This window comes from Tympanuchus pallidicinctus, unplaced genomic scaffold (assembly GCF_026119805.1).
Source record: "Tympanuchus pallidicinctus isolate F22 unplaced genomic scaffold, pur_lepc_1.0 scaffold22, whole genome shotgun sequence".
NCBI lineage: Eukaryota > Metazoa > Chordata > Aves > Galliformes > Phasianidae > Tympanuchus > Tympanuchus pallidicinctus.
In genome coordinates this window covers 7,608,164-7,635,054 of record NW_026294739.1, presented here as the reverse complement: position 1 = coordinate 7,635,054, position 26,891 = coordinate 7,608,164, and the positions used below count along the sequence as shown (strand labels likewise).

Below are 26,891 nucleotides of genomic sequence, written 5' to 3'. Positions count from 1 at the left end.
TTGCCTTGAGCTTTTTCTGGCTGCTACACTCTGTGTTAAATATTTCAGCAGGGCTTCTCATGCACCAGAATCGCTCTAATTAAAGAGTACCAGCTCTGGAAAGGTGCTTGTGCAACAGGGGCCTGAATCAGCCGCTTTTCCCTATGGTCACTGAGCATCAGCTAATTACGAAGGGCCGGCCCGAGCATCCTGCCGCACCATCCTCCCAGGACTGCTGAGGGGAGGAGATGGCCGCCCCGCCAGACTCCCTTGGCCCGGCACAGGCTGAAGCGGAGGCCTGTCTCTCAGCGCCCTCTGGCGGCCGCGCTGCAGCACGGCACATCTCGACGAAAGGCCTCGTTCCCTCAGCGCGGGCGGCCGGCGGGAGAGGCGAGTCGCTCGTCTACTCGAGAGTGTACGGCCGCCGGGCGCGACGTCAGCGCGGGGTGTGCGCCGCTACTCGGCACAGTTCGGCCGGGCGGGGCGGCGCCGGGCGGTCCTCGCGCCGTCAGCTGAGGGGCGCCGCGCCGACATGGCGGCGGAAATTCACTCGCGGCCGCAGAGCAGCCGGCCCGTGCTGCTCAGCAAGGTGGAGGGGCACCAGGACGTGGTGAGCGCCGCGCTCCTCATCCCCAAGGAGGACGGCGTTATTACGGCCAGCGAGGACAGGTAGGAGACGGACCGCGCGCGCTCAGGCCCCGAGCGGGGCAGCGGGAGGCCGGAGCCGCTCCATCGGGCGGGCGGCGGCTGTGGCGGGGGATGGCGGATGGCCGTGAGTCCTCGGCCGCTGCTGTCTGGGAATCACTGCAGCTCGGCCGGGGGCACGACGCCCTGCCAGGGGACCTCGGGGTGCGACGGCGCGGGGGCTGGAGGTTGAGAGGGCGTTGAGGAGTTACGAAGCGGGGAGAGCGGGAAGGAGAGAGCAGGCAGCTCCTCGTGAGTGAAACGGCGGGGTACCTGTGTTAAGGTTAACTAGACTTTATTGTTGGGTTCGGAAGGACAACCGGAACAGCGCAGCAGCAGCAGCAGCACAGCCTGATTTTGTTACCTTACTGTTAGCCGGGGCGTTCAGGCAGGAGTGGGACAGGGTGAGTGCTGACTTGGCCCGGTTTAAATGGAATTCGTCATTCTTCTGGGGTGAAAGTAACAAACTGTGTACAGGACGCGTTACGGTACACCTGCATGGATAAGCAAAGCTCTCCTGTGCTCCTGATGGTCCTTGGTCACCTGACAATGTGTATCTCCTTTAAAGAACGTGAAGCCACAGTGCTTATTGAAACTGATCATCAGCATTGCTGAGAAATCTGGGTGCTGGTCTGTCTCCACATCTCTGAAGAGGTGGTGAGAATGTGTTGTTCAGTGGCATGCTTGGAATTACTTGCTCACAAGTGCCAGCTGAGCTTTCTGGAAAGCAAGCACTTAGAAGTAGTTTAATTTGGCAAAAGGCAGACAAAACAAGTAGCTTCTGCTTTTGGTTTCTATTTATCGTGTATGGAAAATAACCAAATCACAGTTCTCAAAAGGATAGTTGGATTTATTTTCCTCTGCCTTTTTTAATTTTCTTTACCCCATGAAGATTAGCACATTTCATTCTTAAATGAGCTATCAATCACTGGGAGTGGAGTAAAAGCACATTGCTGCATGCTGAAAACCTGTGAGTTTGGGATAACTCGAGTCAAAGGTGTCCTTACATCATCTAAAGGCTATCCACGAATAGTTTTCTGATGTACTTGGAGTCAGGCTTCTGTTCCCGAAGAATATTATTTTGCAGATTGGGTGCCTGTTGTGATAAGCCTTCAAAGATGTGCTCTGAAGTGGTAACTCCTGGTCCTGAGGGCATACCAGCATTAGGGTTATACCACCATCTTCTTGGTCTTCTTTCCCAAGCTTCCAGGGTACTGGAAGCACTCAGCACAGCATTAGCAAGGTCTGAGGATTAAAGGCATGTGTGCTTCTCAAACTGTACAATTGAGTATTGAAATGTTATGTGTTTTCATAATCTTAAACTGCAGAGTGCCATACTGTCCAAAGATTGGAAACATTGAGATCTGTGATCCCTCAGAATGCAGGGAGCAGCACCTGCCTTCTCAGAATTTGATTCCGCAGCTTAGTAGAGCTTCGTAGGGTTCCAAATGCAATTTTTGGCTGTGTAAAGAGGTAAACAGCTTTCTGCACTCGATAATCTCTATGTAAATTCATCAGGATTTAAATTCTGACCCTCTGAAGCAACAGTACAAGTTGCTGTGGCTCAACAAAAGGCAGTCATTGCACCTCATTTGCATCAAGCAGAGATGTTTGCATGCACTGAGTGGTTCTGGCTTTGGCTGAAAGATAGACTTGGTCTCTGTCCTCACAGAAAAGAAACTAACTGTAATCTGTCCTAGACAGTAGGTTTGGGATGAGACTGAGCAATTTCTTCTTTATTCAACCTGTATGTGCATGGGGTAGTTAGCTTCTAAGTGGCAATATGGGTTGAATCTTAATGTGCTTGCATTAAATTTGCTTTGATGTGTTTCACGAGGAAGCGATAAGGAAGTAGCGATTCTGAAGAGTTCTCTTCTGCATTAACCTTGAAAAGGAGTTGTGTAGCAGACAATGCTGCTGTTTAACCTTCTAGGTATAGTGCTGAAGGTTAGCAGCCTGCACGCTTAGATTACACTGATAAGGGCTGAGAATGCAGCTGCATCTTTATCTGTGCACATTTTGATGTCGGTTACAGAGCTGTGTGAAGAGAAGAGAGGCTGCTGTCTGCTTGGGCATGCATTTCTGAGAGAAGTTTTGCACTTCTGAAGTTACATTCTTGCAGCCTGCCTTAGAGAGGGAGCTCCCTGAGGTCTTTAAGCTTTCAGACACTATTGTGCTGTATTGCCTTAATCAGAGGTACACAGTACATCAAAGCCTACTCACTCACCAATCTTTCACCTGCAGTTTAGCATGTTATCAAATTTTTACTCTCCTGTTTGTTCCATAAAAATGGGGCGTAGGTGTTAATGCTGCAGAACAGGCACTGTGAGCAAATAACAGAGTTCAGGAAGCAAAGAGTTGCTGTGTACAACCCCTTTGAGCTGTATACCAGAACAGTAGGGCCCAAGTTTTAAACCTTGATAAGCTAAGGCTGGCAAGCATTTCAGAGTAACCAGTCACAGGAATGTGTTTACATGTTAGATAGTGAGGAAAACATCCTCTATGCACGTTGTGGATTATCTTCATTAGAAGTGCTGGCGTTCTTTCTATTCCAGGTGTTATTTTCTACATTAAGAAATAATGGTTCTATTTTTATTCGAGGATACAAAAAATACCGTAGCAGGTCTGTGAATATCAATAAAAATCGAGTGTGCTCTGAAGCCCAAAAAGAGGCAGGAATACATGCAGGATTATCTTCGTTTTCAGTTGGGGAACTTACCATCTGTGAAGCTTTCTCAGCAGGTTCCTGGTAAGGATTATTACCTCAATGCTGCAGGTATTTTGCCTGCCTCCAGCTCCCAGGCTACACCTGGAGCTGCTGGCAGCACGTTGCTCAGCCTGCTGTGGGTGAGGTCGTTGCTCACAGCTGGCTTGTTTGCCTTCTGGGGTCTGAGAAGGAGCATGGGCTGCATGGCTGTGATGGTCAGATCCCTGCGCTTGACCTTCGTGTCCTTGTTCTCGGCAAACAAATGGCAGGATGTGTGTTTCCCAGTGGTAGCTGGGGATGCTGAGGGATAATAAGGTAGTGTAGTGGCCCCTCAGTGAAGGTAAAGTTCTGTATTGATAGCAATCTAACAGGCTCTGTAGAAATTCTAGCATACCTCAGTACTGGTGCTCTGTGACAGTCAGCAGCTGCCGTTGGATTGGAATTGCTGCTTAAATTGCTGATTTTCTAGTGGGATTTGAATGTTGGTCAAAACTAATGCTTTAATGAGCAGAAATCGACAAAAAGCATCAGCTGCCTGCTGTGTCCTTGAACTGGCATTGCACTGTGGTTATACCAGATTCCTTATGTTGTTTTGGGAACGCAGTCAATAGCAGTCTACATACTTTTACTTTATTTTGTCTGCCAGAAAAATGCAATCTTCTGTTCCTGCCAGAAAACCAACTGTTGGTGATTGATCTCAGGTAGAAAAGCAGTTTAGTGATGTGGAGGTCTTTGACAGATGGCACTAGTGTAGTGGCACGGTACTTGTACAGCCGTGGTGCAGCTGTTTGTACTGGGGCAAGTTGGGATTTGCCTGCTGATCTTTCACCACTTCTTTTTCCCTGACGTGCATTTGGCTTTAGAGGGCTGCATAAGTTGCATGAGCCGCAAACGCTGTAGGAATGCTGAAGGATTTTCTTCTCCCCGTTCAACCCCCAGACTTTTTCTCCATCACTGTCTGGTGCTTACTTGTTCTGTTAATGAAACATCGGGAAACAGAAAATCACTAGAAGTTGGTAAGGCCATATTTTGGTGTTGTTTCAAGATTGTTTTGTGTTAGTGTTAAGCAAGCAAACAAAACCCCTTTGAATTGCTCTTTCATGAATAATATTCAATGTTAGGGGAGGTTTCAGGCCTTAAAAAAAAATTCTTCCCACCACTCTCAAATATTCAAGTTTGTTGTAATTTAAAAGGTGTGTGTTTGTCTCTGAGTGATCCTTAATGCATATTGACATTTCTACATCCATACTGAGACTACCTTCAAACAAACCTGTCTTTTTCTAGGCCCTTAATAGGGGGCACATGTAGAAAGTGAGCAGCAGGCAGCTCTTTTCTGGTACTGAGAACAGGGCCCATTCATAAAATAAATACCAAGTTCTGGGCAGAGGGCTTCAGACTTGACACCATGGTTCTCGTGTTACAACAGTTTCATGGTAGAAGGAGGCTGTGGAAGTGGTATTACTGGAGAACTTGCTTAGTTCTTTAAGCTAGAACTGCTATTTCACAAACAAATTCTCCCAAGGAAAAGGAGACAGGCCCTAGCTATGGATGTGTAGGAGAAAGAACTGCAAAGTGGGATCTTGACATGGGCTGTTAGTGAGCTGCTGTGAAGCAATCTCTTCAGGTTTTGCTGAGAGCTTTGTGTAATTAGATAGAAAGCTGTCTTACTGCTTATCTTTGCAAGCATGAGTTTAGTGAAGTCTAAAATCTTACTTAAACTGAAGTAAGAAGCTTTCAGAAGTTAATTTTGCTGGCTTTGGCAACTGTTTGCTTAGGCTGTCCACTTTAGGAAGCAACTGTGTCGTTAATTACGACTGTGGAAATTACGCTTCTCAGAAATTTGTTTAGAAAAAGCACATCCTTGCTTCCTTCGTGTGAATTCCCAGTCCAGTGCAATTGACCACAATACTGGGAGGAAGCAAAGCGTACTGTGGAAAAATCAACAATGCGTTATGTCAGTTGCTACAGTAACTCTTAGTCTGTTTAGTCTGTTTACAGCAAAAAATAATTACTTGATTTTTGCTAGAAGTGACGGGGTTGAATTAGGATGGGTGTAAGCTACCATCTGAGATGTTCAGAACAGTTCAGTTTGAGTATGGTGAAGCTGTTTAACTGCTTGAAAAAGCTGACCTCTGCTACAGCTGGCATTGGCATCGTAAGGATGGTGTGGATGCACGTTGCTGGGAAGTGGTGGCTGCAGTGTCAGCTTGTGAGGTAAATCCACACCACGAGGGTGTGATTAGAGTAAGGAGGAAGTCGTAGTTTTTAAGAGACAATCTTAGTGCAAAGCATTAAATGAACTGGAGTAATACGCATTTCTCACTGAAGATGGTGGAAGAGTGTATTTTCAAAAGCTGAAAATCTTGATTGTTTTGAGGCAATGTGTACTCAGCTGTAAAGATTTAATCTTTTAGAAGAGGGAAGAAGTACATTAAGAATGTAGGCAATGTCTGCTTTATTTTATGAGTAGTTTTTTAAAGGACCGCTCTTACAGGAATTACAAAATTAGAGTGCTACCTTTGCATCTTCAACCTGTTCTGCAGAGTTCTAGTCCGGATGCAAGATACTTGTTGCCTTTTACACTCTTGTTAAACTCTTATTAATGATCCAGTGTGGTTTAGCAAATCCATCCCTGATTTGGAGTCTCTTGAAATAGTTTTCAGGTACCTGTGTTTACAGATTACTTAGGCTTCCATTTAGGAATGGGGAAGTTGAATTTAAATAGTTACAAATAAGACACAGCAGTTTGGAGAAGTCTCAAGTAGACCTAAAATAACTTTAACGTTGTCTACATGCGTGCTCTTCTAAATGTAAAATCCCTTTGGGTGTGTTTGTTGTAGCTTTGTGTTTAATTGATGATAACTTCCTACTTCATTGCTGATTCTCCTGTATCCCTGGAGCTGATATTTAAGGAACAAACTAGTTCAGATGCCAGAGATGATGCACTTACAACTGTCTTCTCCTCTTCCTTTCCACAACACAGAACAATACGAGTATGGCTGAAGAGAGACAGTGGACAATACTGGCCCAGCATCTATCACACCATGTCATGTAAGTAAAATCTTGGAGATGGTAAGTGATGGCCAAGGGTAGCATACTTCTTTCCTCAAGCACTGGATTCACTTGGTAACCTTTAGTTTGGGAGCTTTGCAACAACTCACTCTCAGGCTTTAATTTGAAACTAGCTGAATTCTGTTGTGAACCAGATCCTTCACCAGGTAAATTGCTGTGTGGATCTGCTGCTCAAGATGTCTCAAATGCTGGCAAATAGCTCATCAGCTGAATGGTGAACTTTTCAAACTGTTAACTGAAAGAATATTCTCTGCTCCCCAAGGTATATGTTTTTTATTACTTCTGAACATTTAGATAATTAAGAAAGTAGTACTGAGTAGCTGCTTCAGATCTTCAGTGTCAGTACTAGGCCTCACCTCGCATGAATGTTTCACTACAGGCTCTTTAATGTAGAATTCCTGCCTATATACCTATCGTATATAAAAAGGCAGAATACGATGATGAAGTAAATCATCAGTAAAATCAAAGGTAGTCTTTGGAATGACAATTTCTGAAGTAATTTGTATTCAAATATTTAATGAAGACCAAAGAATTGGTCTCCCTGATGTTCTGTGTCATTGCAGCTGTAGACAAGTAGCTTAGGATCTGGATTCTAAATGCCAACTGTAATCTTTTATTTTCCTGTTGGTCTGAACTACAGCAGTTGTTCCATTTGTCAGTTCTCAAAATAGACTATTCAGATTGAGCTCTAGAAGGGTTTTTACGGAATAAAGCATGTCTGTAGTAATGGATTTGTCCCGGATCACTGCAATGTTCCACTGTCCTGTAGCTTTAAAACTCTAAATAAACTTCAGGCAATGTTTTCTGAGGATGTGAGAAGAGATGGTATTGGTTTAGAACACTGTACTCTTCTTATAATTTTCAAGTTAAGCAACTTCAAGGGCTTCTCTTTTTTTTGACAGCTCCGTGTTCGGCCATGGCTTATCATCATGACAGCAGGCGAATATTTGTAGGCCAGGATAATGGAGCCATCATGGTAAGTTGCTTGACTTCTTTTCAGTACATGGATCAGAATTGCTTAGATTGTCTGGGAGCATCAAATGTTGCTGGCAGCTGATAATTTGTTTTCTTTCCCCTCTTTTTGGAATGCAGTTATTAATAAATGGCTGAACTCCTTGACAATTCACCTGAGTAGCACATTGGAGAATTGCAAAGAAGAATTTACCTGTCTAGATGTGAGCTAACTAGCCTCAAGAAATCACTGAGGCACTAGTGTAGCAATGAGCCTGGATTATTATGCTTTGTAGGGAATTATTTCAAGGAATATATTAAGTTGTGTGAAGTGCCCTGGGGGGTACACTAACAGGGACTGTGATGCAGCTAGCTTGCTTGTTCAGAAGTATTGATCTCCCAGGATCCAGTCGCATGTGTCTGAACTGACTTACAGACCTTTTCACGATGTTGAAATTTCAACGCTAGTCCTGCAGTAGGAAAGGCAGGGTTAGGTTCAGTGCATTGTCTCTTGCATGCATAGAGAACTGTATGTCTTTCTCTTAGAGAAGTAGTCTTTCTGGTTTGCTACTCGTCAGCTGTAATTTCTTTTTTGCTCCTGGAGAGTGGGTACATACAGCAGAATAGAAAGCAGGTTTTTATTCTTCCCAGCTTTCTTGGCAAAGGAGTGGAAGCCCCATGACTTTCAGATGTCTTAGTGGTTTCTCTTTGAAGATAAGGTCAAAAGAATAAGTGTTCTGTGAGGAGACAGGGTATTATATGAATGTCAGAAATAGAAATAGCTAACTATCAATAAGCTAAAACTTTAAAAATTCTGTATATTCTAATGAATCAAATAGAGAATACTCTCACTTAAATTTGTCTCTTCGTTATGAAGTTTCAGATCTTTAAATCAAAAGTACAGCAAGACGGAGTTCTTTTTGTTCCTGCTGGGGGCTAATGAGGTCTCATCTCATCCTATAGTATTTCCTCAGAAAATACTCTGTGGTAAAAATACATGTTAGTATAATAACTGTAATTTGCAGCTGGCATATCCATGTGTCGTGCTTTAGCCTGAAACTGCTATGATGCAAATTCTGTTCTGTGAGGTTATTGCTCTTTTTCTATGTACCACTCATTCCAATGTCACTGCAACAACTTTGCTAACAGTTCCACTTTGATTTTAGGAGTTTCATATTTCAGAGGACTTCAATAAGATGAACTTTGTGAAGACCTATCCAGGTAAACTGTTAACCAGTGTCTACACTAATGTATGTATGAAGGAGGGGCTTCTAAAATGCTTGAGAAACTGGGCAGAGTCAGAGATTTCTGAAGTTCAAATACTCTTCCAGTTGTCACTTAGTTGGGAGTAACTACCATAAGATAAACATTGTTATTGAGTAATCTTCAGTCAGCTGAGTCTGAATTGCAGTCATTACCAAAGCTCAATGCATCATTAGCTTGTGCTTGTAATGAACCAGATCTAACGAGTTCAGATTTTATTCTTGAAGTGATGTAGCTGTACTGCATCAATGTGTAGGGTAAGAGCTTTCTAAAGGTGTGGTTGATATTTGCAAGTTCCATTCTGTAATTACTGGGCTAAATTACTACTAGCTAAAAGTGAGAGTCTCTGTCTTTTGGGAGAGCAATACGGGTGAAGAAGACCTTTTCTGGCATGTGGGAAATAGGGATTATTTTAGGTTTTATGGAGATTAAATTTTCAGCATTTGTGCATCCTTGGAAGAAATATGATTGCGGGTTAAAGTCGGAATAATAATGTGGAGGGCCTGATGGAAATTCTTTAAGAGCTACAGATTATGTAGTGGTACAAAGTACAGTGTGTCTTATGACTCCCTGACACCAATAGGAGCAATGTTCTTGCATACAAGAACAAGGCCTTGTTCTTAAAGCAACAAGACTCCCTTTATCCTAAAGTAGATGACTTGTCAACTCATTCAATAGAATAGTTACATCTTAGAGGTTAGGAGAGAGTTCTTTCTAAAGCTCATGTAACTTCTTGCTTAGTGGTAGCATTCTAAACAAAGCCAGTGGGATTTGGTTTTGACTGGGTACCAGTTTGAATGCTGTAGATTAGAGAGACTTTCAGGTGCTTAAAAGAATGAATCTGAGTGTAAATCCCCTGGGATCGAGTAGGAGGCACTTAAAACATTTAAGCTTTTTAGATGTACTATATTATTCCCAATGAATCCTTGCTTTCTAACTAGAGGAAGCTGGGGGTTTACCTGCTGCTTAATCAGAGTATCTCAGGTATCTGGATTGAACTCATCTCTTCCCTCTGTGGGAGAAAGGCTTAAGTCAGCTGACAAGCATGTTTGATTCACTTAAGCTATTTATAAGGCATATACTGAGCAGGACAATTCTAGCCTTTTAAATTAGCCTATAGGCTATTATAAGTGATGGTATAACCTTGTTGAGATATCACCTTTGGCCTCTGTCTGTCTGCAAAGCACATGTCAATTTCTAGGGAAAACTAGCCAGAGTCTTTTTCTTCCCACAGCTCATCAGAATCGAGTGTCTGCTATTACCTTCTGCCTGACATCAGAGTGGGTTATCAGCACTGGTCATGACAAGTGCATCAGCTGGATGTGTACCAGGAGTGGGAGTATGCTGGGGAGGCATTACTTCACCTCATGGGCTTCATGTCTACAGTATCCTTTGTAAATGATTGGTGCTCAGGAAACTGGAAAACTACTGTTTGTTTAGCTCAAGTTGTTCCTTCCTTTTTATCTAAAAAGCTGTTGTTGAAATCTCTTGCAAGTCCGCAAACCTTTATTTGATGTGATGTTAAATACTGCTGCTTCTGTGCTTCTGTTAGCTTTTGTTAGATTGTAGAGGGGATGTTGTGATCATGAGTTGTAGAAACCTTGATGTGTAGTAGTTCCTGATGTTGAGATGTTGGTCAGTGTGTTGTGGAAATGCAGTTTGGCCTGTGTTCTTTCTGGTCATGTCACTCAGGACACCAATGCATGCTAGCATCTGATGAACAATCTGTAACCTACAGGTCAGATTGAGACTTTATTCATTACTAATAGTAATTTGTCTGTGCCATTTGCATTTCTGCAAACTGCTTTTAACTGCAACATTTGTAGCTTAAGAATTCTTACTGTCTTTTCAGCTGTAAGTACTTCAGGGTATTCTTTATGTAAAAGATGTAGAAAACTTGTAGTTTATATGTTAAAACTTCTGAACATGGGTTTAAATCCCATAAATCCTAAAACTGTACAGAGCCTGCCTTACTGATTGAAGAGCTGACAAAGCTGTATTGTAGTTGTTTTGTTCATTGTTGCTGTCTTTATTCCAGAAGTTGGGGTTTTATGTCCTGCAAACACACTGCTCACTTGGCCAAGTGTAGCACAGGGTCGGGTTAATTGGTGTGCGTGCTATGTGACTGCTCACAGAACAGTCTGATGCTTCAGAGCCTCACTGAATGCCATAGGTTTTCTGGTTAACACTACTGTAAATACTGGAACGGTTTATTATGAAGAGAAAAGCACGTGACCTTTTCTATCAAGATCAAAGTAAATTTCCAAATTTACTGAAGTTGTGCTTCTTCCGTACTGAAGACTGGCATTTGAAAAGGCATTCAAACTGATCATGCCTTTGACTTCAATTTGGAAGAACTGGCTTTCTGACGTGTGTGCTAGTTGCTTGATTTCTCTACCAGCAGAATCCCTGGCATTCATTTGTTAACAATCCTATATGTAAGCTTCTGAAAAACACAGCAGAGTGCCTCTTCTTTACTGGATTAACAGGGATTATGCCAGCGTGAACTTCCAAGATGAGGAAAGGATCACACATTTGGGAACTTAATGGATTTGTTGAAAGTGACTCGTTTGTCTCAAGATTTCTGTGGGCTTAAGAGATTTCAGAGTGTTGTTAGATTGCAAAACCTGTGCTTTTTTGCTTGTGGTGAACTTCTTGGTACTCTGTTCCTAAAAATTACTATTTGCTGTTGTGGAGAATAGGCGACATTGCTAGCAGCTGCTGCTTCTGTTTTTTTTTGTTTGTGGCTCGGAAAGGACAGGTGAGTTAATACACCACTCCTGGGTTATGTGGAGTCAGATGTATGGGCTTTTTCTTAGTTTTTATTTCCTGAATAGCATACTTCTTCTAGATGTGGAAGTCTGATTCCATCCAGCTTCCTATCCTCTAGTTTTTGGAGACATTAGTTGCATAGTAAGAAGAATGGAATATCTGAAAACTGTTGTGATACAAAGTGTGTGACCTTCTTAACAGGTTCTACTAGGATGTGTTGTGGCTTTTGTGACAGTGTTTCATAGCAGAACCCCTTCTGAAATACTTTCCAGTCTTCTGTAGTGTGTTCAAGGACCTGCAGAAAGCTTGAAAGTGGAGAGCAAGAACATAAATTGGATGATCTCTTACTCTCAGTAGCTAGAACAGTGGGAGTATGCTTCTACTTGTAAGGTAAACTGTGGATGGTCAACATCCTTGAATTTAGTTTTTCTGTTCTGGGGGTGCTAGCCATGAACATGCTAGGAAACTGAGAGTTTATAGGGAAATCTGAGTAGCACCCAGTGACCATTGGAATAATTCTGCTAGTAGCTCTGTAGTACAAGTAGCCTAAGGCATCTCTTGTGGAAGATCACCAGTACGTTTTGTAAACGTGTTAGAAATGGTTTAAATCTACTTAGATTATTTTAAATGATGGGATGGATTACCTCATGGCTTCTCTAATGACTTATGTCATTTTCCATACTGTCTTACTTGCTTATGTATGGAAGGGTGAGAAGAGAGAAATGAAAAGTATTAAGCTAATGCAGCTTCCAGCCCTCTTAGATGTAGTTACATAAATATTTATCCAGCATACTAAGATGTTCTTCTCCAATTTGTTTTGACTTTGTAACTGATGTGTATGTTCTGTGTTTCAATCTCTTAAAATACTTCTAAGAACAAATGAGGATTCTCCTTGATTGATGTTCAGATATGATTATGAAACTCGGTATGCATTTGTTGGTGATTATTCTGGACAGATCACCCTTCTGAAGCTTGAGCAGAACACATGCTCGATTATCACAACGCTCAAAGGGCACGAAGGTAAAGTAACTCTTTCTCTTGATTCCAACTGACTCAGGTTATAATGCCTTACTGTAAATCAGGATGAGACATTTGGTTGGATATGCAGCTCCTAAGGATACATATTGCACAGACAATTAGTACAGCGTAGTAATCAGAAAATTTTCAAAGCAGTACAAGTTAACTACTTCTTAAAGAACAGATGCATCCTTGCTGTAGGGAAATCTTAGTCCTGTATACACCTAGAAGTACTTTCATTGTAGATGAGAAAGTAAAGGTTAACATGCATTCAGTTAAGTGCAACTTATCCACTAGATGGCCACCTTTAAAAACTTTAGTCTCCTTGATGCTGAAGAGAAAGAACTAGAATGTATTGCTTTTTTTTTTTTTTTTTTTCTTCTCCTTCCCCCCCCCCCCCGCAGATCTAGTGTTAATATAATACTTACAAGTAGCTTGAGCAAGCCCAAATCTAGATGCTAAAAAGCTGTTTAATTCCAGTGAGGTCCCTCCTGCTCTGGTCATTCAATTATGAGATTTAATTTGTGATTTCCTACGTTCAATAGAAGCTAAGCTATATACAAGAGGTTTTGGGAGCCTTCTAGAATCAGCTGTTTAGTCAGAGACAAATGTCTCATCTCATGTAGTATAGCTGAAGCCGTTATCAGATGAAGAACACGAAGAACCAAATAGTCTGTAACATGATGTGGAGCCATCATCTGCAGTAATGAGTAAGGCAAGAATGCAAACTTACAGAAGGAACACATTATTTACTGATGTGCTGAGGGAAATAAGGCAGTGACTACTGTGATACTGACAACTTTCAGTATCAGCTGACTAATTTGTGAAGGGGTGAATTTACATGATCAGGAGTATCTGGCCCATTGGAAAAGGCTGTGTTTTCTAATAGCTTTAAGTATAGAGTAGACTTTGCTAAAGCTGTATAGACTGCTTGCAGGGCTGTGAAATGACAAAGTTGGCTTTGAGTAGGAAAGGTAAACTGGAATTTTTTGAAATGACAAATGCATCTTCTGCTTTCAGTTTCAGACTGCTTCAGTTAAATGCAAAATAATCCTCCTGGCCCTGCTTTACCTCCTCCGAATGTTTTGTAGCAGTCTGTATTCAAATGCATCTCCTTGATAGATGGTATTGTTAGTTTGGAAGCAGCATGTCTGGATGTCACAATGCTAATTCTGTCTGTTGAGCTGCAATGAGCTTCTAAGTACTGTCTGTGGCAGACAACTTTGGCTTACATATAAATTACTTAAGAGTACTGTGGTCCTCAAAACTAAGAACTGGTCTTTTATAAAAGCTGGTTCAACTAGAGAGACTGAAACAGGTTTTGTTACGTTAGTGTAATTTGAGATCTTCCATTTTTTTCCACCTTCTTAAAGCAAAACAGGTTGTGTAGCCTATTTCCCAGATGTCTGTGTAAGATCCCCTAGGCCAGGTAACTCTAAACCTGAGTGGCAGCTGGTTCTCTGAATGAACTGTGCGTGCTAGACTTCAGAGGTCTTACTTTGACTTGTTCCTTTTCCAGTGCTTGCTTTAACTGTGACTTTGTAAGCAAGCACTGTTTACTTTTCAATTTAAATGGCTTTAGAGTTTGTCCCAAAAGACAACTTCCAGAATTCTCTGTACTTAATAGGCCACTCTGTGTAGTGCTGAAAATAACATTTAAATTGCCTGATATGGAACAGGTGGTCACTGTTCTCTGAGATAACTACTCCCAGATGGGTCAGTCTGAAAGTGATAATAGTCCTGAGAGCAACAAGACAGATCTTTTGCTGCAGAGAGCTGAAAGGAAATGTTTTGGGCTATAATTACTTTTCATCTTGCTATCAGACTAACAAGACTTGATAACAACTGAGCAATGGAAGAATGCTTTAGTTAAAGGGAAGGATGTCAGTCTGTAAGCGGGGAAAAAAAAGTTCCCACGACCACAGAAGTGTAGGTGGCGTGAGTGACAAAATTACTACTTCAGTCTGCTATATATTGCCGTGCATATCAGATTTAGTTTGACTCATGTGGCTGGATGACTAAATTCTTCATCTGAATAAGGAGAGGCACAGTCAGGTTGGCCCTTCTGAAAGTGGTTTTATAGTTCAGTACACAGTGTCTGAATTTGCTGACAGACTCCCAGTGAAGTGGTCACTTAGTTTCTTATTCCAACTATTTTCATGTTAAAAATAGTTATGTAAAGAGCTTGGTTTACCTACGAATGTTGTGCACTGAGTCTGTAACCACTGAGTGAGCACCTTGCTGTGTTCTGGATACTATTTTCTGCTTGGAAGGCTTTGACACTTCTCACCTTTTAGAAATCGCATAACAACCTGCTAGCTCTTAAGGCCATGCAGACAAATACAAGGGGCAGAAAACTGATAACTCTCAAACTTTCTGAAATATGCTTTGCTTCTGATATTCTTCTTCAGAATGGTTTTGTTCTGTCACCAGTCTTTACCTCTCTAGCAAGACTACATCTTGCATGCTGACCTTTGCCTTAAGGCTTTCAATATTTGCTACTGTACTAAGGGAGTTCGTCAAGTTTCACTTTAATAGCACTTATTCCCTTAGACCTAACTTCAGAATGTTTTTTCATAGGAAGTATTACTTCCCTGTGGTGGGATCCTGTTCAACGACTGCTCTTCTCGGGTGCCTCTGATCACAGCATTATCATGTGGGATATTGGTGGAAGGAAAGGAAGAACATTGCTGCTCCAGGGCCATCAGTATGTAATGGTGTTTTTTCTGAATATTCTGTAACAAACACAGAGTGGCAGGAAGGCTAAATAGCATGGCAAAATGTTTAAATCTTTGTGAATAACAAAGAGAACTTTTTGCATAACTGAAGATATCCCAGGGAAAGAAGGATAACCAGTACTAGGAAAGCACTTACTGATAACATTTTTTGGTCAGGCTTGGCATTTCTAAACCATAAGAATGTGACAGAAAAGTAGTCTTCAATCACATTGCTTGAACTTTTACATTAAGTTGTATGCTTCTACGTTGTAAACACTTAATTACTTGTGAGGATCTGTGAGGTGATAAACTAAATTACTGGAGTGGATCTCTAGATTTCATAAGCATGTTTCATCTTCACTGTTCTGTGGATTATGTAGTTGTTTGTATTTAATTTCATATTATTGTCAATATTTTTAGAGGGACAGCACTATCTAGCTGCTTCTCTTAAATCTAGGCCCTTAATTCAATCTGACTGGCAGTTCACCACTACTACTTAGAAATGCAGTGGTTATAGAGACCTTGTTTATGTTCAAAGATGTATTCGTATAGTGCATATTCTCCTCTTGTGTAATTTGTAGATGCCTCCATCCTACAGCTGTTGTTAAATCTTGAGGATTTAGTTTTAAGACTAAAGAACTAATAGAGTATTGGTTACAGAAGTGTAACTGGTGGCAGTGACCGGAGAACTTTATGTTTCTGTTAGTGCTGCATCATGTATCCTGTTGCAGACTAATAACATTATTATTTTCTCATTTAACATCTCGCTTAGCATCAAACTTTGTACTGAATGGGAAAATAAGTTCTGAAAAGCAGAATGTTTTGGTTTTTTTTTAAATTAAACTTACCTGTTGCAAAGCATATTTAATACTTTTTGAGATCATTTGTTCAGTTTATTTGGATTGACTTTCACTTTGCCATGACTCTGTTCAGGATTCAGCCATCTGTCTTACTGGTGAATGCATGTTTTTCTTTGCAACTACAGACTTATTGTGGTTTATTAGCAAAAGTAGAAGCTCCATCTGCTTTCTAGCTATATCCTGAAACAAGCATTTCTCTTGATTTTTCCAGTTGTCTCTGTTTTGGTAAGTGGTTTTCCTTGCTAACACAGTTGACACCTGCACTCTGAGGCAAATTGCTCTCTGCTCACTGTCAATGCTTTCTGCCAGCAAATGTTAATATAGAGCTGTACGTCTGGTATTCTGGTCAAGCCTGTAACAACACTGTTCTCGTGAACATCCTGATGCTAGAGTAGTGCTTACGTGGCAGCATCAATTCACTCATCATCATAGCTCTGTGTAGACTTAGCAAAAAGTGTCTGGAAATCAGTTTTGGCTTTCTAGGTAAGTCTACAATGAACAATCAGGCTTTTCTGGGAAACTAAGCTTGATTTAAGTGCCTGTGGATAAATAACGTGTGCTCTGTTTCAGTGACAAGGTGCAGGCTATCTGTTACATTCAGCTGACACGGCAGCTGGTGTCTTGCTCAGCTGATGGAGGAATTGCAGTCTGGAACATGGATATCAGCCGAGAAGAGGTAAGATCATGCTCTAGGTAAAAGACATTTTTGTTTTTCCTCTTTGGAGGCTGATACGGTTTTTCTTAATCTGTTACCCTGTCTGTTTTCCTTGTGTTGCCTGAAACTTTCACACTGAACAATGTCTTTAAAACCTGCTCAGTTTTAGTGGTTGTCACTGTAATGGATAAATGCGCAGGACAGGCTTGGAAGGGTTAGTTTCCCATATCAATGAGAGATGTTGAGCCTGGGATAGCTGCAGCCCTTGCTACTGGAACGCTCTGAAGTAGGCAGGCCTTTGCAGTACAGAAACAAATGGACTGTACTTCAGAAGTCTTGAACTAAGTTCTCAATTCATGTCAAAGCATATAAAGACATGGTGTGGATTTTGAGATGCAAGTCAAAATGTGGAGGTTCAGTCCATAGGGTGTGTGTGTTTGTTTATGAAAGACCTCAGAGCACATCACCTGAACCTGCCATCCACATTCTCTCTGCATCGATTCATATTCACCATAAGAACTGAAAAGATACATGTTACTGCTGCCTTTCATTAACCATAGTCATATGAGTTAGTGTTGGTTGTTCCCATAAGGTGATTTAAGATTCAGCCTTCCTTATCCTGTTGCTTTTTTGACCTACACTGGGCACACTGAATGCTGTGTGTGATGGTGCTAACATTTTTAGCATGAAAATCTCTCTAGAACTTCTAGAGTTTTAGTGACTTCGTGTATGTTTATGATTACAAGCAATTGGCTTATTATACGATTAGGATTTTTCTTCTGGATTAAGACAGCTCCTAAACAATAGACAATTTTAACACAATTAAAATAATGCAGTTACCTTAGAACAGCTGTGACGTTTCAGAACTTGTTGGAAAAACCACAACCAAGCCTAATCCAAAAGCAAAGAAATGAAATGTTTGTAGGGTGCTGAATGTGCTGCCTTTGAAGGGTTAGCTGGTGGGTGATGTTATGAGGTATCTTCAAATATGCAGTAAGGCACATAAGATTAGAAGAAAAGCTTTTTATTTAGAAGGAATGGTAACTCCACTACCAGCTGTACCTATTGATCTTGGGCAGTTCCAACTGTATGTTAGTAGTAGTAATTGCAGTCTTGTGGCCTACTTAGTGCCTGAAAATAAAATAAGAAGAGATCCTGCCCTTCTGTTAGGAGGAACTAGGAAGTTAAACTGGTGTCTTTTAAAAAGCATCATTAATTGAAAACAGCTATTGTAAGTAACAGAAGCAATATGAAAATTGCCCTTGGTGGAGTGACAGTTTCATCTGTTTTCCTTCCCACTCCCCACTTCCCATGCTGGACATTTTACCACCCTTTACAATATTTTCTACCAGAATGGTGAAAGGATGGGGATGCAGTCAAGGTTGAAGGTCTACAAACTGGACATTTGGTATTAATAAATGTTTATGGTGAGATGGTGTAACTGACAACGTTATTGTTTTATTACTATCAGTAATGGATGTAAGTGAACTGAAGATAGATGTTCATGGTTGTTCCAGCTTTCTTGCTGTCAGGTTTCAGGGAGAGTTCCCCATTGGGTGCTTAAAGTTGTATGTGGTATACATGTTCTAGTTCAAGTCTATGTGCTAGAAAAATTCTTGACTTACATTCTATCCCTTAAAGTATCCAAGTGTATTGAAATATATGGAAGCCCTATTTTCATTTGGCATAGTTTGTTTATGTCAAGAAAATTATGTGCTGGTAAGAGAAATGCTTAATGAAAATGTGGATGGCAAATGCATATGATTTCTTAATGATTTTAAACTAACCTAAGGAAGCAAAAAAAGATCACTGCTTCAAGAATTTATTTCTGGAATTCCCTCTAGAGAGGAGCATGACAGCCTTGTAGCAGTTAGAACTTAGATTACACAAGGCATTGGAAATTGTCTAGGCAGCCAAAGCTGCAGTCTTTGAGTGTTTGAATTTATTTTTTTATCGCATATAGCTTTAGGCTTAAAAATTGTAGGAGGTGCATAACTCTTGGTAACAAACTGTAGGACTTGAGATTCTGTTTGTGTTTTGTTTGTGTTTTGTACTAACTTCCTTGTACTGTACCCAAGGTAATCTGCTGTGTTAAAATCCAGAGCTAAGATGGCACTTTTCCAAATAAAACTTCACTGTGGGTTCTTAAAACAAACTTTCTTGGCTGAGAGAATTCTAATCGCTTTCATGTCTTTTGTTTTATAGGCTCCTCAGTGGCTAGAAAGTGATTCCTGTCAGAAGTGTGAGCAACCATTCTTCTGGAATATAAAGCAAATGTGGGACACAAAGACATTAGGGTTGCGACAGGTGAGATCACTCATTTGAGTGTTTAGCTGTACTTCAACACTTAAGCAAAAAGCAAACAGAAAATCACTAACACAGTTAAGTCTTGGTATTTTTGGTATTTTGGTGCTTTGAAGTGAGTGTTTATTGAGAGCTCACAGCTTCTGGGGGTAATGCTAAGAAACTTTCTAATTCTATGAGAAGTGTTGCATCAAACTTGTAGCACTGGCCAAAGAAGGCTGTGCTGGGAGTCCTTGATTGGGTTTCTCTGAATTTTTCAGTTCACTGGAGCTGTGGACAGATAGCAGGTGTTGTGTAAAGTAACGCACAGCTCCCCTAACTGAGCAAACTGCAGCCTGTCATGTTGTGAAGTACACAGTTCAGTGAAGCAGTGATGGCCTTCTCTTACTGGACAACAGTGTGAAACATATCCAGATAGCTTGGTTTCTGGAGGGTCTAGACAGACACTGAGGCACTGTGTTTCTGGCTTTCTTGGACCTGTATTTCCTTGGATGGCAGTCCAACCCTTTTTCCTCTGCTCTCATAAGATTGTGAAAGAAGAGGATGAGAAGGAAGGGTGCAGAGGTAAACCTACTGGTGGCAAGAAAGCCATTTAGAACTCCAGAGTGTTTGGTTTGAGCTTAAAAGAACTGAAGGCTTCCTTACATGTTGTTACTCAACAAACGTTTGATAAAATGATCAAGGGGTACAATGCAATGATATTTTTGTTCGTCTTTTGTTTTCTTCCATGAAGCATCACTGCAGAAAATGTGGGCAAGCAGTATGTGGCAAGTGCAGCACCAAACGGTCAAGTTACCCAATCATGGGCTTTGAGTTCCAGGTCCGTGTCTGTGATTCCTGTTTTGAGTCAATCAAGGATGAAGAGTGAGTATTAAGGAATAATAATTCAAGTGATGCTGCTGAGGTGCTGAAACTCTTGTGCTTGCTATCCATCTTCACATAGCGTTATGCAGATATGCTAAGATGACTCTGTGCTAATAGGCAGCCTTTGGTTTGGGCACTCAAAGCAGTATAATGGCAGAGATTTCTCAAGTATCTTAGCGAGTGAAGTTAGACCAGATGTGGTATTAAAGCTCTTATATCCAGTTTATTCTTATTCCTCAGATCTAGGGTTGAAACAAATTCATCTCTATTTCTTTGTAGATAAGGGCTATTGATTGCACTTAAAATTGCTAAATGGGTGGTTGATAATGCATCACAGATGCCAGACTGTATATGCATCAGTTTATGTATACTTATTGAAAATTGTTTCTTCAACAGTGTTTTCACAGCCCAGCATTATTTTCTTATGCTAGCGAATTGGGTTAGACATCATTTACTGTCTTATTAGGCAGAGTTGTGAAGGAGCACTTTTTTTTTTAATCTTGTTAAGATTTTGAAAAGGAGATGCTGTGCCCTACCTTACTCACAGTAGTCAGGGGGTAAAAATGTAACGAGAAAGAATACTGTGTACTTAAGTTATTTCCCACTTCTGCTCTGGCATTTTTAACAGGCAGGGAAAGTCAGGAATTGTCACACCCATATAACTAATTATACAAGCAATGCTTTAGCATGACTCACTGATTTAATTCTGTCCCCTTTAATACGGCACTGCAGTTCTTTGGACTTAAAGATGTTTCTTGGAAGTTCCTTTTCCAGTGCTGCAGTGGTGCCATTAGACTTCATCTCATGGCTCAGTTTTGTTTGAACTGTTCTGTTGCAGCCGTACTTCCCTGGCAACCTTTCATGAAGGAAAGCACAACATTTCACACATGTCCATGGACATCTCCAGAGGACTAATGGTCACTTGTGGGAGTGATCGGATTGTGAAGGTATTCGAGTCCCTCTGTCCTCCATCCATTAGACAAATTCAGTAACTGATGTTTGTATTTACATTTTTCTTTCCAGTGACTGTTGCTATAAAACTTAACTGTTCTGTATAGCAAGAATCAGATTTGTTGCAGGCTGTTCTTTGTGTAACCGAATAAGGAAATTACTTGTAAGTTCACTGTATAGAGTCTAGCTGTCAGAAATGGTTACCATTGGTGTCTTCTGGACAAACAAAGCAGGTGTTAGCAGTAGCAGAATTTGCTAGTGGTTTTAAAGATGGAGACATGATAAAAAGGGGAAGCTCTGAGCTTCCTGGCTTCTTGGAGCGTTGCCACTGAAAGCCTTGTTTATGAAACAGTGACTTGGAAATCAGACTGATGTAGAATCTTGTTATGTTTAAATTATGCATCCTCCATAGTCAGAACCAAAGACTCTTCCAGGCCATCCCTGTTGTTTTCTAAGTATGTTTATATCAAACTGCATAGCGCAGTTTTTTAAACCAGACCTCCAGAGAACTAGAAGGTTTTTGAGACTGAAGTTTGGCAGTTGGTTTGTAAGGCTGGTGTACCTCCCTGTCCTCCTCAAATCCCATTTAAACAGCATTTACTACCTCGTGTCCAGAGAACTCTTTGTCTGCTTCTGTGCCTGTTAGAGAAATATATTTTAGGTCTTACTGTTGCTATATAATTCTCCACGTTATTTTCTTCTAGATCTGGGACATGACGCCAGTAGTTGGTTGCAGCCTTGCAACTGGCTTCTCTTCACGTTGATCTAATACCTGACAGGTTTATGCACCTTATGTACAGCAATATGCACCCAATGAGTGGAATCCTTCTTAAGAATATTACTGCAAACACTGGTTGCTTGATTCTTCTCCTGCTGCTGTTCCAGGATGGACAGTCACCTCTGTAGAGCACAGCTTTTCTGTTGGGCTCACCAGGAATCTCCTTGGTGCGGAAGTGCAGTTTCACAACCTCTTGGACTAATGTAAAATGGCTTACCTGCAATATGACACCTTGATGAAAGGACCTGTTGTTACTTGATTTATATGTAGTGTTAACAGTGTGCTATCTCTGCTGATATATCTTGTACAGATACTTTGTAGCTTAAACTTATCAGAGTAAAATGAGTGTAGTACGTTCAGTTTGTTCAAGTAGTAAAATAACTTATTCTCTCTTCCAAAAAGCAATTCTGTATAAATACTTTTGAGCAGTCACTGTTTATACTGCCTCCAAAAGGTATGTTGGTTATTCCTATGGAAGGAGGAAATACTTCAAAGTGGCAGGTAGCTTCTTTCAGATGAGATAGTAAGAGAACCTTTCAACATACAAGATTTCCTTTATTGACTTTCTTGTAGTGTTTGTCTTCAAATTCAGTCACCAGTGAAATCACTTCTGTGGGACAACTGTTTAGGTAGTTGGTAATTCTTCATACACTTCTAGGCTCTTAAGTAGAGTTTTAGCATAGCTAACAAACTTCTGTAGGTCTTACTAAAATGTGCAGCCCAGCTACTCTACTTTAAAGACAGGCCATTGGGATGAGCCATATGCTTTGACAGTCCTGTAATGCTGTTAGAATGGGAAGCTAAGTAAATCTGCTTTGTTAAATGTTATGGCTAAGAAAAAATGGCCAGCTAAGTCTTAGAGACTTTTTCCTGTGGAAAGGCTGATGTTTCTTTAATGGTAGGTAGCCTATCTCTGCTGAAATGCAGCATACATTTAAATACTGCCTTTTTGTTGCCTAAAACTGATAAATACTGAGACTTTCCAAAGCAGTAGTTACTGAGATACAGAACAGCTGCTGTTTTTTACCCTGCACCCAAGTCTGTTAATTCTAAGATCTGTATCGACTGTTCCCGATGTTAAAGCTGAGAGCTGTGAAGAGGAACTGGGAGGCTTTAAAAACTGTATTTGGCATATACAGGAAATAACTGAGATTAGCAATAAACTGGTCTGTCAGTCATGAATTTCCTACTTCTGAGTACTGAAAAGAGAACTTCAGAAGCTCGGGTCACATGTCAGAGTTCTAAGCTTAGAGCTGTTTAGATTTCTCTGAAAACAGGTGCGTATTTGTGAAGACAAAATGTGGGTAGGTCTCTGGCCCAGAGTCGATAGTATTGTACAGCTGTCAGAGGTAGCAAGCACTTTCTGGTGGAGGATTAGAAGGTTAGACTGACTTTAATGCAGCAATGATCAAGTGGTGCTACGCGTGTTAGTGAGCTCAAGTCCTGGTTGTCTAACTTGATGCTAATAATCTGCATCGGACCATGCTATAGGCTACAGGATATGAAGATCATGGTGTAAGTAATACCAAGATTCTCTGCTGTTTTAAGCCGGAAAGCTGATAGTCTTCAAAAGGGCATTAGAATCCAGAATATGGTATCTTGGATCTGGCTTTGTCTACCTTTCCCTGGCCATTCTCCAGAAGTTTTGCTAGCAGTCATTTAATTTGCCAGGTGTGTTAAGCCAATGAAAAATAAACAGATCTATCTTGTGTCAATCCCAAAAATTGTCTTGCTTTCAATTTAGGATTTAGCACTTGTCATGCTGATCTGATTCATGCCTTGATACATGCTGTATAGCTTACATTTTTTGGTAAAGGTTTTTTTCTTCTTATTGAGAGTAAATTGGCTTGTACTAGAAAAAATTACAGCTTTTGCTGCAAGGCCTTCACCCTTGTAACTCGGGAAGAAAGCTGAATGTTTGAAGGGAGTAAGTAAGCCCCAGTAATGCTCTGCATTTGCTTTCGGACTTCTTCCTATGTGATTTTGGAACAGAATGGCAGTCTTCTTCCTTGCAGGGTGTAAGACAGAGCATTGATGACATGGATAGAGCTGTTTAAGATTCTACCTGCTGTGGTAAGGAGTATCTAGGGTGGTGTGTTAAGCTGGAAGCTCAGTGTGGATGTGGGATGAATAGGTTTTTTTTGTTTTCTTTTTAAACCAAGCATTCTGAAAGTCCTACACCAGTTATATTGGAGTGTAATAACTCCTTTGCAGCCAATACTCCTGAGCTTCAGCTTTTTTAGTTCTGATTAGTCAACATTTCCCAATTCAGCATGCAGCTCCCTCCCCTTCTTTGTGAATACTTCCACTTCTTGACAACCACTTATCTTACATTAAGGTTTTGACACTAGATAATATATTCTCTACTACATATTCTTAAACCTAAGGAATCTATTTTCTATAATTGATATACTTAAATATAGTGTCAGTTCAGATATAGCAAGACAATTATGGCTGCTAAGTCATTAGTCCTTTAAATATACTCTTGGTGTTAAACAAGTAATGCTTACAAACCACTAAAGAGATGGTGTTTTGGTTTATGAACAACTCTTGAATACACATACTCTCATGAAACTGAACATACTTCCAATTATGTCAGCTCAAGTGTGCAATTACTGAGAAAGCTTGATTTGAAGCTTTACTAATATTGCTTGTATAACCTCTTTCACTGGGGGCAGGAAAGGGGAGCAAAGGATATTAGTATGTGCTCAGTCTTTACTAGTTGTATTTCTGTACTCTGCGTATTAAGCAATGCTAGATAAATCTCCCTTGCTCCTTCTTGTCTGTTTTTTAAAACTTTGATTACATGTACAATAAAATATTTCTTGATATTCACTTAGTCTATTTGGATGATCCATCTTTTCTTTCATTGTATGAACGAACAACACCCATTCTACACTGTTTCCTTCATACAGCCCACGTTCAAATTCTAGGTTGGAAGCGTGGCTTCTCAGATGTGCTGCACTGGAGCTGAATGAGCCACAACACTAGGCCATGATGAACCAGTGAGCCTAGAGACAAACAGCTGCTGCATGGTCCCAGTTAAGGATGCACAGCTGTACTCTCTATCTTATGTCCTTGCCAGCTTGTACAGACCTTTCTCTGGTTCATCCAGTTCTTCAGATGTATGCAAAGCTTCTTACAATACAGTACCAGAGAATCAACCCCTTTCCTGGGATCCTTGGAACTACCTGAGGGGTTAAGAGAAACTCCAGTTTATGTTAGATGGTTTAAGTAGAGTCTACAGCGTGATAAATACAGAGGACACCAACTACAGAGGATCTGGTTATGGTTGTTTCATGATAGTTCTTCACAGAAGAAGGATGTGGACAAGCAAGGAAGCATCCTTATGTCTCACAGTTGTTCAGAGCCTCAAATATGGCACTGGTTGCTTTGTAACATTTAGAGTGCCTTAATGTTGGGTTGGCATGTATGATGTAGCTCAATGGTCCCCAGAATATACAAGAGCAAGAGAAGGAATCTGAAAGTGTAAGACAAGCTCTTTCCACCTTTGAAAAGTGGCTTATGCAGAATAATACTGTAATTTTCTTTTTAACAAGATGTCTCATTTTGACTTACCCTGTTCTCTAGCTGCAACAAAAATTGACCAGAAACAAGCAATGCATTACTGATCTGTAGTCAGGAAAGCTTGTTTGTAGATCTCTGTGGACCATTGCATAATAGGTTGTAAATAGTACATCTGAACTCTAGATTGGTTGAGTATTAAGCTATTTGAGAACTGCAAATGAGGCCTTTGTAGTGAAAATGGTAAAATACGTGTATTGGTTTTGTAAGTAAGAATGCTAAATACTTTCCACAGTCTTTATGCGATTTGCAACAATATAAGCTTTGGATCTGCTGGGTGCAAGCCTAGCATGAAATTTTTTGGTGTGGTGTTCACTTTACACAATAGACAGATTGCATAATAAGCTGGGTTTGGGAAGGACGCTGATATTTTTTTCTTTTAACATTGATCAGATTAATGTTTGTGTACTGGAATGAAAGCTCTGTAAGGCTTTTTAGTTTGAATAGACTTGAAGTCTCAAGTTCTGAATGGCTTGGCTAACAGTGAAATCCCACAGTCAAACTCATATGAAAATGATGAACTTCTGCCAGCTTAATTTATTTAAATATTATTATTGATCATCAACTAAACTTCTTTTAGTGGGTTGAAACTTGCCTTTTGAAGCCTTACCTGTTCTGTGTAGGATTACCCAAAGCAGCAGCCTATCTCAGCGATCTCTGAAGTAACTGGAGCCTAATGATCCTGCGTTTTTTGCCCCTTTGGAGAAGTAAGGCTGTAGTCTTGAGGTAGCTGTGTGGGCTACTAAACTATCGATATGCTGATAGTTGAACAAATTCAGAGATGGTGTTAATGGTTTTATAATTTATGCCATTGAGGAAAACATTAACGTAATACCAGTCATAAAGTAAACAAATGTATTTTCATGATTTAAACATATTTTATCAAATAACAAATATATGAGGTCATTAGAACCTTTGCTTGTTGGCACAGAGTTTGGAACTTGATGATCCTGGAGGTCCCTTCCAACCCAAGCCATTCTATGATTTTGCTTACCTAGCAGGAGATTTTTTTTGCCCTCAGTGTCACTAGAGTTGACAGACTGATTGATGTCCAGCATGCTCGTGTACTCAGGCTGCAGTAAGATCTCTTACTGGTGTTGCTCTATAACTGCACCTGCACAGAGAAGACAGATTAGAGTCTTTGATTTACACTTCATGTGATTGTACTAATTTGGGTGGGATTGTCTGGCTTGTCTGCAGAATATTTAATGTGTTCATCTTTGAGTTGCTATTTGTCACACAAATACTATGGGTTACCTTACATCTACTCAAATAACTAAATTATTTAGTCCTGTTAATTTTGTTTAGAGAGATCCTGGTATGCTAAGAATCATATTTTGTGTAAGACATCCAGAGGCTTAGGATCTCTTAGCACTTACCCAGTCCAAAGCCAGTTGAATTTATGTAGAATACAGGTTAATTCTAGAATTTTTCATCTGTGTTTTTAATGCCATCTTTCCCTTCTTACTCTGAAATGCTTTATGGCAAACGTTATGGAGTTGTACTCTTTCCTTTCCTTTACCCTGTTCATAGGGAATGATACAGAATAGGGTTAAAATTTCTCTTAACTTTGCCCTCATGGCTGCTTTTCAAAGTAAAAATAGCTTCACAATCCCCACGTATCTATACTGATCTTTCTTTTCTGAAGCCTGTTTTTCTTATGCTTTTGTCTAGCCTTAAGATCTATGTGTACCTATCTGTCAAAGGGCTTTAAAATATTCATGAACTGAAG

The 26,891-nt window shown here is 40.6% G+C and overlaps 1 protein-coding gene across 1 annotated transcript; it reads left to right on the top strand.

Annotated features, from left to right (window-relative positions):
* The first annotated feature begins 470 nt into the window (after positions 1-470).
* Positions 471-24,409, top strand: WDFY1 (WD repeat and FYVE domain containing 1). Its single transcript, XM_052686421.1, has 12 exons — positions 471-648; positions 6,354-6,421; positions 7,345-7,418; positions 8,560-8,614; positions 9,891-10,041; positions 12,336-12,448; positions 15,026-15,152; positions 16,593-16,698; positions 18,883-18,984; positions 19,715-19,845; positions 20,684-20,792; positions 21,501-24,409. The coding sequence occupies exons 1-12, from the start codon at positions 512-514 to the stop codon at positions 21,558-21,560; spliced, it is 1,233 nt and encodes a 410-aa protein (XP_052542381.1). The 5' UTR covers positions 471-511; the 3' UTR covers positions 21,561-24,409.
* Positions 24,410-26,891: the final 2,482 nt, after the last annotated feature.